The 12,584-nt window shown below is 48.0% G+C and overlaps 1 protein-coding gene across 2 annotated transcripts in view; it reads right to left on the minus strand.

The window, feature by feature from the left end:
* LOC137331392 (mucin-4-like) overlaps nucleotides 1–12,584 on the minus strand; it is a 77,737-nt gene that overhangs the window by 61,724 nt on the left and 3,429 nt on the right. For both annotated transcript variants that reach the window (XM_067995164.1, XM_067995163.1), the window contains exons 4-7: nucleotides 12,240–12,362; nucleotides 8,824–8,940; nucleotides 3,701–3,940; nucleotides 2,974–3,096 (exon numbers count right to left, since the gene is read on the minus strand). In XM_067995164.1, the coding sequence (XP_067851265.1) occupies nucleotides 2,974–3,096; nucleotides 3,701–3,940; nucleotides 8,824–8,940; nucleotides 12,240–12,303 (544 nt within the window). In that variant the 5' untranslated portion in view covers nucleotides 12,304–12,362. The remainder of the gene's footprint in view (nucleotides 1–2,973; nucleotides 3,097–3,700; nucleotides 3,941–8,823; nucleotides 8,941–12,239; nucleotides 12,363–12,584) is intronic.

Below are 12,584 nucleotides of genomic sequence, written 5' to 3' on the forward strand. Positions count from 1 at the left end.
ATATTGCACCAAGCTGTCTGAAGCCAGGAGAGATAAGGGGCAGGTCAGTCATTCCAGTGGCCAGTGGCAGGTGGTGCATAGCCATGCCAGAAGTAAGAGATTTGTTTTATGTTGGTAGTTAGCACAGAGAAAGAGCTTTTGTTATTTTTGCATCCCAAGGAGAATAGTGAAGTCTGCATTTACAATAAATCTATTGTTTTTATTTTAGTAAAATTTATTTACCTGTTTAATATTTAATATACTTGTCTAGTAGTTAATAAGTTAAGCCATAGTCTGAAAAAATGTTTAATTTTCTGCCTTCTGAAGTCAATAAGGTCATGTGCAGCTTGTGATACATTCCAGTAAGCCGGAATGCAATGACAAGTGTTCTCTGTTCAATAACTGAAGCTCACTACATTTACCTAAATATTGAGCATGAAAAGGCACATCCTGGTTCGTAGAGGACATGAGATCTACTTGCAGGAGTAGTCAGTGATGCTGAACTCAAGGAGAATAACTAGCATTAAAAACCCCAAAACACAGGTGATGGTGAGGTGCTGCTTTACCTCACTTTGGAGGATGTTATTAGAAGTAAAGTAGGAAAAAAGAACAGAGGGAGAATTTGGAAAATTGTGCTTTATTTTAAGCTCCGTTTTACTCCAGACACTAGTCTCAAACTGGTATGTGTAGAATGTTATATTCAGCTGTCAGACCCGAGTTACACTGCCAATGACAATTGTAAGAAGGGGCTTCGCTTTGCCCCCAGGTGACTAATTTTTGTTAGAAATAAGTAGGTGGGAGTGTTAACCTTCTAATAACATGAAATTTGTTGATAGTAGTTCATTAAGTTCCTGGGTTGTCCAACGGACTGCCCGGGTACTTTTAAAACCTAGTTTAAAGTGTGGGCTTTAATTATATTATACCCAGCACAAACTCGAAGCAACTGAAAGGGCTCGATGTTAGCAGGGCTGCGGGTTCGCGGCGGGGGGGCTATTGGGCGGGTGGGTAACGCGCCCAGTGAAATCAGTCTTTGCAAATCTTGTCTGGTTTGTGCAATAATGCCCTTTCCTGAGGATCACTATGGAGACCCACAACTGATGCCACCCATTGTGTCACTGCAGAGTGGGTGTAGGTGTATTTGCAGGGCTCTTTTGTGCAGACGACTGAGAGACGTCGGCGATGACCCCGGTGGCACCCTGGAAGGATGTGGAGGAGAAGTTGTTGAGGGCAGTGGTGACTTTGACAGCGACAGGTAAGAAGATGGTGCTCGGGCCAGCCGGGAGCAGCTCGGCATGAAGGAGGCTGCAGATGTCCACGACTACATGTCGAGTGACTCTGAGCCTCCCTGTGCACTGCTGCTCAGAGAGGTCCAGGAATCTGAGCCTCGGTCTGTGGACCCTGTGGCGAGGGTAGTGCCCTCTGCGACGCATCTCTCTCTGCGGTTGCCCTCCCTCCTGCTGTGCAGGTGGATGTGTCACAGCACTGTGTTGTGGAGCTCCACATGTCAGAGGTGGATGGCGTGGCCGGCGAGGCTGGTGAGGCTGGTGATGCTGTTCGCCCTCCGAGGAGGTCATGACTGCAGCTACGGCGGCCCCCATCCGGAAGATGTACATCTGAGGGGGTCCGCAAGGTAGGTAAGTGTGTCCTCACACCGGGGTTGCGGTTCCAGGTCGGTGAATTTTCTTGTTAGGAGGAGGGTGGTGGAGGCCAACCTTTGTCCAATGTGATGGAGTGGCCTCCTGTCGAATGCACCTTTGTAGCTGCCACAGGCTGCTGGCTGCAACACCTCCGTTTGAACTGGGAGTGTTTCCCCCAGTATGGGAAACAGTCTCAGTTCAGTGTAAAATCCCACCCCTCCTAATAAAACAGCTCAATCAGGTCTGTAAACGACCTGAGCAAGCAACATAAATACTTTCAAGTGGCATCCCGCTGGCTTTAATTGCCTGCGGGATTCCCACCTGCGGGGGCTGCGTGCGCACGCCTGCGCGTCAGTGGGGAACCCGGAAGTGGGCGGGTTGGAGCCGGGCTCTGGACCTGATCCGGGATTCCCCGATTTTCGGAGCCCCCCCGCCAGGAACGCACCCGATAGCAGGTGCTAAAATGATGCCCAAGATCTCTGACCTGACTCCCAAGGCTAATTGCCATCTTTTCATTTACTTGATATTGGCAGCAAAATGGCAGCCTTCGTTGTATAGGGGTCATATTACAATAATCAAGCTCTGATACTTAATTCCTTATTACTCTTTAATGTTTGTTAGATTCGTTTTAGATTATTTAATATTTATGTTTATTCAGCATCATGGCATGTGAGGTGAAATGCTTAAAAACTGACCAGCCTGGGATATATGGAAATTTCCAAGTATTGTGCATCAGTGTATGTGTTCATTAAAAAGGAAAAAAAGAAAAAGCTACAGGAACGTATTCAGAGATAGCAATTAGTTGAACAGTTAAGGTGCCTCATTACTCAACAGAGCTCTTTACAGAGTGACAAATACACAAACCATGCAAGTTACTGTCAATAGTTGTGAAATGGAAAATTGAAAAGGTTATAAATGACAAATATTAAATTAGCAATATTATTTATCAAAGTTTAAAGATACTAAACACAGATAACTTTACATATAGATACAAAGGGGTGAACTTTCACTTTTAAGGCCAAGCTGGAGCGGATCGAACACCCATTTCCCCCCACCCGATATTCATTTCCATTGAAACTAATGAAAATGAAAATCGAGCAGTGTGTAAAATCGGGCGGCTGATCCACTCCCGCTCGCTTCTGGCCTGACGGTCAAAATGAAAATTCACCCCAAGGAGAGGAAGATATAAAATCAATAAGAAAGGTAGTTCCAGTTAAGGTGTCCCAGTATATTGCCTGAACTGCTGCAGGTGTTGCTCATGCGATATGATGGCCCACATAAATTCTTTATAGAACGTTAGATACCCATGATACATGTTTATTTAAAAACATGAATTAACAGACTTTTTGTTATTTACCTTGGCAAGAACCATTTATCCTTTCATATCCAGTAAGGCAATTGCAAGTATAATTTCCAAAGCTGTTTTCACAGGTCTCTTTTGAAAGACAGACCGCAGTACGCTCTGCACACTCATCAATATCTGAAACACAAGGAGATTCAGTTATGTAATGGTCTTTATTAATACACTTCAATTTTTCACAATTTTTTTTTACACACATTAAATCCATAATCTATCCACTTTGAGGAGATTCAGGGATAGATGTTCCTGATTCTGTGCCTTGGCCTATTGGATTGACTGGCTGCAGCAAATACAGGAAAATTGGCTGTGGAGGAGCGCATGCCGATAAGGGACCCATTCTGATTTTCTGTCTATTTAAGTTAATGAAAGAAAAATCTATCCCTGATTATCCAGGTATTTAAATCTATTATCTTCCACTATGAAGAGACCGCTGTATATTTTGCCTATTGGATAAATTGTTTATTGGAATTATCTTCATGTCGCATTTAAGAAAAAGAAATAAAAACAATGTTAAGTCTGTACTTAACAGTCATGTTTCAATTTTCCAGTCGGTTACATTTAAATAAAAAGATTTTTCATGCACGATGACTAAATTCAGAACATACTGGTATCATATTATTCTATCCATTACTTTAAAGTAGGTGTTAGCCAGTTTAAAATAAAAATTTGATTCATTAAAATAGCCTGTTATATGGTAACAAATATCCGGTGAAGCAGTCAGTACCTTCACAAAATGTTCCATTTCCTTGGAATCCGAGCATGCAGGAGCACAAGAATGAACCCGGTATGTTTTCACAGCTAGCCTTATCATGACAGTCATCCAGAAATTTGGTACATTCATCAATATCAGTGCAGTTAGAACCTTCATATCCTTCATTGCATTGACATGTGTACGAGCCATCCGTATTGAGGCATTGAGAATTCAAGGCACAATCGCTCCGATTTGATGTGCATTCATCAATATCTGCATCCATTGAAAAATGAAACAAAAAATATTAAATCTCGCAAAACAAAAAGAAAAAGTGTGACACCAACCTAAAGCACATTAGTAAAGGATTTCAAGATCATTTGGTTAATCTTGATCAGCCCCTTCGTCCTACCTCATATCACTGCCTTTCTCTCCATGTTCACTACTTATGCCCCATACTGACCTTGCTTTCACAGTTATATGAAGTAGTAAGGGGAAAGGGAATATCCCAGCATTGTGAGTGCCAGTGATGGGATAAGGCAGGATTCATTAATGCTAATGTTATGACAATCTCTGTCTTGTATGAACATGAGAGAGGGATCATGGCAATGAAAAGAAAGGTAGCAAGAGGCATGAAGTGAATAGGGGTGGATTTGAAATTGGGTTAACAGGTGCAAAAGGGCTTTTGACGGAGACAGAGAAATGACACTGGTATTGTGAAGGGAGGATTTGAAACGTATGGAGAAAAGCAAAAATGTCAGAGAGAGGAAGAGCACTTCAAAGACATGGGGCTCGATGTTACCAGGCCTGCGGGTTTCCGGCGGGTTGGGTTTCGGGAGCGTGGTCAACACGCTCGGTGAAATTAGTGGGTTGCCCGCGCGATCGTAGCAGGCAACACACTAATGGGAATCAATTACCTGCTCCTTCGGGGTCCACGCTGCTGGTCTGCGCGTCGGGCGGGCTGCGCATGCGCAGTACAATCTGTCAGCTGGAGGCTCTCTAGTTAAAGGGGCAGTCCTCCACTGACAGATGCTGCAACCAATGGAACAAATTTCAGCATGGAGCAGCCCAGGGGGAAGGCTGCTCCCAGTTTAATGATGCCTCACCCCAGGTATAATCAGATGGGGTGAGGAGGAGGGCGAAGACAGAGATCTTCCACCCGGCGGGCGGGAGGAAGCGGCCAGCCTCTGCCACCAAGAAGGCCTGGCTCGAGGTGGCAGAGGGGGTCACTTGCGCAACCAACATATCGCCCACCTGCATACAGTGCAGGAGGCGATGCAATGACTTCAGTAGGTCAGCCACAGTGAGAACACGAAGTCTTTCCCCTACACTCCATCTGCCACAACACTGCCCCAACCCCACATCTCCTTCGGCACTGCCAACACTACTCTGTCACATCACCCCTCATACCCACTCAAACCCCATCCTCATCTTACCTCCACCTACTCACCTCGCCAGTACTCATCCTGCCACTAACACGCGACCCAATCCTCATACAATCTCATGGCTCTATCCCATACTCACCCTCTCGTGCATCTCCCTCACGGCCAGCCTCACTCAACCTGCCACCACCTGTGCTGCAGCCACAGGGCATGCATCACATATGTGCAGTAGGCAGCGTAAGGCAAATGTTTCGTGAGCATGAAGGGGGTGCACAAGGGTGTCGGAGGGTTTGCCATGGGTGTTACCTATATTGAATTTCAGAGCAACAAACAGCACACATTATATTGGCACCACCACTGCCATGTCTCCGCGAATCCTGTCTGTTGTGTCCAATAATGCCCGCTCCTGGGTATCACTATGAGGACCCACCACTGATGCCACCCATCGTGTTACTGCAGAGTAGGTGCAGGTGTATTTGCAGGGCTCTTCCGCGCAGACCACTGAGAGACATCGGCGGTGTAGCCGGCTGCACCCTGGAAGGATGTGGAGGAGAAGTTGTGGAGGGCAGTGGTGACTTTGGCAACGACAGGTAAGAAGATGGTGCTGGGGCCAGCCAGGAGCAGCTCGGCATGAAAGAGCCTGCAGATCTCCACGACTACATGTCGAGCGAATCTGCGCCTCCGTGTGCACTGCTGCTCGGAGAGGTCCGGGGAGCTTCGCCTCGGTCTGTGGACCATGTGGCGAGGGTAGTGCCCTCTGCGATGCGTCTCTCTCTGCGGTAGCCCTCCCTCCTGCTGTGCAGGTGGGCGTGCAACAACACCGTGTTGGGGGACTCCACGCCTCTGCGGCAGACCGCGTGGACTGCGAGGCTGCTGGGGCTGGTCATGCTGTTCGTCCTCCCAGGGTGTCCACGCACCACCCATCTGGCAGGTGTTGGTCTGAGGGGTTGTGCAGGGTAGGTGGGTGGTTCCTCGGACTGGGGCTGCGGTTTCGTGTCGGTCTGTCCTCTGGCTTAGCGGGGGGTGGTGTGGGGCAGGGGTTGCCCTATGTGACGCGGTGGCCTCCTGCATGGGTGAGGGCTCTCCCCCGTGGAGTGCACCTTGGCAGCTGCCACAGGCTGCTGGCTGCAACACGCCTGGTTGGAGAGAGACTGTTTCCCCCAGTGTGTGAAACAGTCTGCGATGAAGGTAAAATCCCACACTTCCTCTTTTGACAGCTGATTCAGCTCATTAACTGATCTCAACAAGCAAGGTAAGTACTCTCAAGTGGAACTCCGCTGGCTTTAATTGCCTGCGGGATTCCCACCAGCGGGGGCCACGCACGCAGCCCCGCACGTCATCGGGGAACCCGGAAGTGGTCGGGATCGCGGTGCGATCCGGTCACGTGACCTCATATCGGGATTTTCGGGGCCCCCCCCCGCTGGAAACCCGCAGGAAACCCGACCCTAAAATCGAGCCCATGAATGAAGGAGAGGAGACCTGAAAGACAAGGAGGGGGTGGAGACAGTTCTTAGAGACATTAGGTGGCAGGAGGGAGGATTTCATCCACATGGAGAGGGTGAGAACATTTTCAGAGACAAGGGGCTCAATTTTAAACTTAAATTGCGGGTGTGTGGGGGTCGGGAGGGCTGCGAAAATTGCAAAAATGCAGAGCGGGTTTGGAAGCTGGCTCCAACCTGCTGACTTCCGAGTTCCCCACAGACGCACCTGTGTACGCACGGGCATCCCGAATCCGGAAGTCCCGCCGGCAATTAAAACCGGCGGGATGAGAGTTAAAGAACCAAATGTACCTCATTGAGGTACTTAAGGCACTTTACTTGTGACATATTAGGTAATTAGAACGATTTTTAACTTACCTGGGCGTGAAACCAGGTGTGAAATGCCGGATCAGGCAAAAATAAACAAAATAAATTAAATAAAAAGCCATTGCACAAAGTTAAAACACAAAATCAACCTCCCTTTCCACCCTGCTCCGACGTCTCCCTCTCCGGTGTCCCTCTCAGCCACCTAATGTCTCCCTCTCCGATCTCCCCCACTTCCCCCGATGTCCCCCTGATCTCCCCCTCTTCCCCCCGAAAGCCTCCCCGATCACCCCCTCTTCCCCCTGATGACCCCCTGATCTTCCCCTCTCTACCCCCACGTCCCTCCTATCTTCCCCTCTCCCCCCAAATCTTCCCCTCTCCCTCCCAATCTTCCCCTCTCCCCCCACCCTGATCTTACGTTCCTGCCCCGGATGACGTCTCTCTCTCTCTCTCTTTCTCTCCCCTCCACCTTGGCATTGCAGCTCCTGTTGGCAGTCAGCCTGTCAATCAGGGGCTGCCGGGCACGAAACCCGGAAAGAACTTTAATAACCATCAATTACATTGCGATCGCGTTGGAAACAGTAAGTTTTTTATATTCGGGTTTGCCAGGCGCACCTTCACCCCCACCCCCCACTGCCAACCCACCACCATTTCAAAATGAGCTCAAGGAGAGTGTAGCAGAGAGGAAGCCTGTAGACATAGAGTTTTTAGGAAACATGAAAAGGAAAGGAGGGGGAAACCTTGGAGATTCACAAATGGGGGGTGGGAGGGGGGAAATTGGAGATGTGCAGAACACTTGGGGATCTCAGAAACATTTTGCAGGGATATTGACTCCATGGAGAATGCAGGAGGGGAAAATCTCATGGACCCAGAATAAGTGGGAAAATCTCTGAGACATGAGGGTCGATTTTAGTGGAGACCAGGAGGCTAGGCAGTTAAAATCGACTGGGTGACTTACCCACCGATATCTCGCCTGGATCCCGCCGTCTTCAACTTGAACCTACTTTTCTGAGCAGGCGGCAAAAGCACCCGCCTGAAGCAGGCAGGTTCCTTTTTAAAAATGCAGGTCAGAGTCCAATTACATCATCGGGCCCTGACCGTAATTTTAACTCCAACCTGAGCGGGGTAGCCGCTGTGGCTTTCCCGTCAGGTAAAGTCAAGAGAGTAGAAGTATAAGTGGCCATTCAAGGTAAGCAGTTCTCCTGACCCCATAAAGAAAGTTTCTGGCCTCCCTTGCCCCGGCCTCCTCCTCCTTCCATACTGTGAGACCCCCAGAACACTTACCTGAGTGCTGGAATTTCCACCGTCGGCAGCCAATTCCCACCCGTTCCAAGCAAGAAGTCAGCCAGCAGCCTGCTAATGAGGCTCCATGGTTAAAATCGCCATGACTTCATTCTGCTGCAGGTGGTAGGAATCTAACAGAAGCTGCAACCTGCTGGTCGTTATAATCCCCCCATAGAAACAATAGCGGTTAAAAGATATAAGGATATAAATTATTGTCTGCAATGTTAGTTTGCTCACATCAAACTCCTGTTCCACTATTGTAAAGGAAGCATTAATTAATTTACTTTAAATGGATAAATGCCTTTGTTAAAATAGCAGACAGAGAACTTTGGTACAGTCCTGCAAATGTTCATGTAACATTGCCAACAATAATTTCGAGCACATATAGAGCAGAGGAAGGAATCTTGAGAAACATGGGTGAATCAGACAGAGGAACGTCAGGAAACAGACAGCAGGTTGCATGGAATAGGCATGAGAGAAGGCAAATGATATGTACCGCTGAGAACACATTTGGTAGATTTTCAACTGCTGTTATTGAAACTGCACGATTTTCATTTCCAGTTTTACGCCCGGGTGACAAGTTGAAAATCTACCCCATTACGTCAAAACCGTTTGTTGTAAATGCGAGAAACTGCTGTTACAAGACCAATTCTTCCAGGGGCACAGTCTAATATATAAATATATTCCTCACCTGAACAGTTGACTCCTTCATATCCCGTTCGACATGTACAGTTGAAAGAGCCCTCAGTATTAGTACAGATGGAATTATTCCCTGAACAGACATTATTGTCAAGACATTCATCCACATCTGATGGAATAAGTAGAAAAACAATGAAAAGTAGTATAGTATAGTAGTTTGTACAGTGTTAAATTATAAGAAAACATATTGTTGACAACTGAAATCTCCCACTAAAATGTGAAAAATTGACAGAAAAAGAGATTGCAGTGGAGTTAAAGATAAATTTCTTAATTGAGCTCATCAATATTACGGTAATGTAGAATTGAAAACTAAAAACTAAGTGTGGAAGATAGAGTTTTTATGCTTACCTAAATAACAATCAGTGCACCAAAGCAATTTGTTTTATGTGAAGTGCTTTGAGACATTTGAGAGACATGATAAGATGTAAATCTTTCTTTCAGATGGAGAGATTGATCAGTATGACAAACTTGAACATTGGGCTCGAATTTAGCAGGCCTGCGGGTTCCCAGCGGGTCGTCCTCCGGGAGCGTGGACAACACGCTCGGCGAAATTAGTGGGTTGCTCGCGCGATCGTAGCAGGCAACACACTAATAGGAATCAATTACCTGCTCCTCCGGGGTCCACGGTGCTGGTCTGCGCGTCGGGCGGGCTGCGCATGCGCAGTACGATCTGTCAGCTGGAGGCTCTCTAGTTAAAGGGGCAGTCCTCCACTGACAGATGCTGCAACCAATGGAACAAATTGCAGCATGGAGCAGCCCAGGGGGAAGGCTGCTCCCAGTTTAATGATGCCTCACCCCAGGTATCATCAGATGGGGTGAGGAGGAGGGGGAGGACACAGATCTTCCCCCCGGTGGGCGGGAGGAAGCGGCCAGCCTCTGCCACCAAGAAGGCCTGGCTCGAGGTGGCAGAGGAGGTCACCTGCGCCACCAACATATCGCCCACCTGCATACAGTGCAGGAGGTGCTGCAATGACCGCAGTAGGTCAGCCACAGTGAGAACACGAAGTCTTTCCCCTACACTCCGTCTGCCACAACACTGCCCCCACCCCACATCTCCTTCGGCACCGCCAACACTACTCTGTCACATCACCCCTCATACCCACTCAAACCCCATCCTCATCTTACCTCCACCTACTCACCTCGCCAGTACTCATCCTGCCACTAACACGCAACCCAATCCTCATACAATCTCATTGCTCCATCCCATACTCACCCTCTCGTGCATCTCCCTCACGGCCAGCCTCACTCAACCTGCCACCACCTGTGCTGCAGCCACAGGGCATGCATCACATATGTGCAGTAGGCAGCGTAAGGCAAACGTGTCGTGAGCATGAAGGGGGTGCACAAGGGTGTCTGAGGGTTTGTCCTGGGTGTTACCTATATTGAATTTCAGAGCAACAAACAGCACACATTATATTGACACCACCACTGCCATGTCTCCGCGAATCCTGTCCGTTGTGTCCAATAATGCCCGCTCCTGGGTATCACTATGAGGACCCACCACTGATGCCACCCATCGTGTTACTGCAGAGTAGGTGCAGGTGTATTTGCAGGGCTCTTCCGCGCAGACGACTGAGAGACATCGGCGGTGTAGCCGGCTGCACCCTGGAAGGATGTGGAGGAGAAGTTGTGGAGGGCAGTGGTGACTTTGACAGCGACAGGTAAGAAGTTGGTGCTGGGGCCAGCCAGGAGCAGCTCGGCATGAAAGAGCCTGCAGATCTCCACGACTACATGTCGAGCGAATCTGCGCCTCCCTGTGCACTGCTGCTCGGAGAGGTCCGGGGAGCTGCGCCTCGGTCTGTGGACCCTGCGGCGAGGGTAGTGCCCTCTGCGATGCGTCTCTCCCTGCGGTAGCCCTCCCTCCTGCTGTGCAGGTGGGCGTGCAACAACACCGTGTTGGGGGGCTCCACGTCTCTGCGGCGGACGGCGTGGACTGCGAGGCTGCTGGGGCTGGTCATGCTGTTCGTCCTCCGAGGGTGTCCATGCACCACCCATCTGGCAGGTGTTGGTCTGAGGGGTTGTGCAGGGTAGGTGGGTGGTTCCTCGCACTAGGGCTGCGGTTTCGTGTCGGTCTGTCCTCTGGCTTGGCGGGGGGTGGTGGAGGGCAGGGGTTGCCCTATGTGACGCGGTGGCCTCCTGCGTGGGTGAGGGCTCTCCCCCGTGGAGTGCACCTTGGCACCTGCCACAGGCTGCTGGCTGCAACACGCCTGGTTGGAGAGAGACTGTTTCCCCCAGTGTGCGAAACTCACTGCCTTGAACCTAAAATCCCACACTTCCTCTTTTGACAGCTGCTTCAGCTCATTAACTGACCTCAACAAGCAAGGTAAGTACTCTCAAGTGGAACCCCGCTGGCTTTAATTGCCTGCGGGATTCCCACCAGCGGGGCATGCGCGCGCAGTCCCGCACGTCAGCGCGGTACCCGGAAGTGGGCGGGATTTCGGGGCGATCCGGTCACGTGACCGGATATCGGGATTTTCGGCGCCCCCCCGCTGGAAACCCGCAGGGAACCCGACGCGAAAATCGAGCCCATTGTCTCTGGAACCTGGTTTGACTTAGCTCAGGATAAAAGGATAAAAGTCTCCTGGTTAAAAGAGACTTGAGTGAAATGAACTTCGGCAGGCTTAAACAAGTTTTCAAGGGATATGCATAATGATAAACTGTCCAAGATTTGGCACGAATTGTTAGTTTTATTCAGAGATACTTTAAGAATGACTACTGTATAAAACAGAAATCAAGACGCTACACCAAGGAGTGCTCTACTGAGCTAGGATTAAGTTATATTGTTGGGATAGTGCAGGAAGAGCTTCAGCTTGCTTTTAACTTATGCTGTACCTGACCTTGGATGCTTGACACTAACACAAGAACCGAATTCCAGAGGTAAGGCAAGAATGACTCCGCTTGACAGAAAGGGGCAGAATTCCTAAGTTTATGGACTATAAAGATTGATATTAATTGATTAATGTGCTGAATGTAGCAAATTAAGGGAGACTGCTTGTCCCTCATGAGCAATTTTTAACTTTTTTTCTTTGCTGTGAAAATAACAATAATTTAAAAATTTAATTTTTCACCTACAATGGCTAATATAATGTGACTTTAGTCAGGAAGTCCTGTAACAGTATTTGCATTACAAGAAAAATGTAATTAAACAGCTCAACCAATGGCAGTATATCGCTCTGTCCATTTAAGAGGGAATAGATTGTACCCTAAAAGTACAATGGGAATGGTTTGTGCGTCCGATGGACAGAATGGGCAGAATTATATGCTGTTGGTAATGGTGTGCAAAAATGTTGTTGTAACACAGTTCAGATGCATTTTGTTTTAATGTTCTATTTGTAGCTGAATGTGTATACATTCAAATGTTCTTTTGTGTTTGCTTATTAAACAGTGAAATAAAAAAATATATCATACCAATGCAGAACCTGTATGGCTCTCCATCATATCCAGACTTGCACGCACATGAATAGTTTCCCATTAAATTGAGACAGTCTGCATTTTGGGGACATGTAGAACTATTATTGCATTCATCAATGTCTGAAAGAGAAGGATTAAAATAGTGACTATCACAGTGTTTAATTTTATAGCCTCCTGTTCCTCTCAAATATCCATTATTAGAAGCAAGATATATATCATGGCATAGGATAAAATTCCCATTTTTGCCTTTGGTGTTTTCACATGTAGGATTTATGAGACATTCCTTTCAATTTTAATAGAATACAATACTTTCTTCAACAGTTATATTAGGAGAGTATGCTG

The sequence above is a fragment of the Heptranchias perlo genome, chromosome 13 (genome assembly GCF_035084215.1).
Source record: "Heptranchias perlo isolate sHepPer1 chromosome 13, sHepPer1.hap1, whole genome shotgun sequence".
NCBI classification, from domain to species: domain Eukaryota; kingdom Metazoa; phylum Chordata; class Chondrichthyes; order Hexanchiformes; family Hexanchidae; genus Heptranchias; species Heptranchias perlo.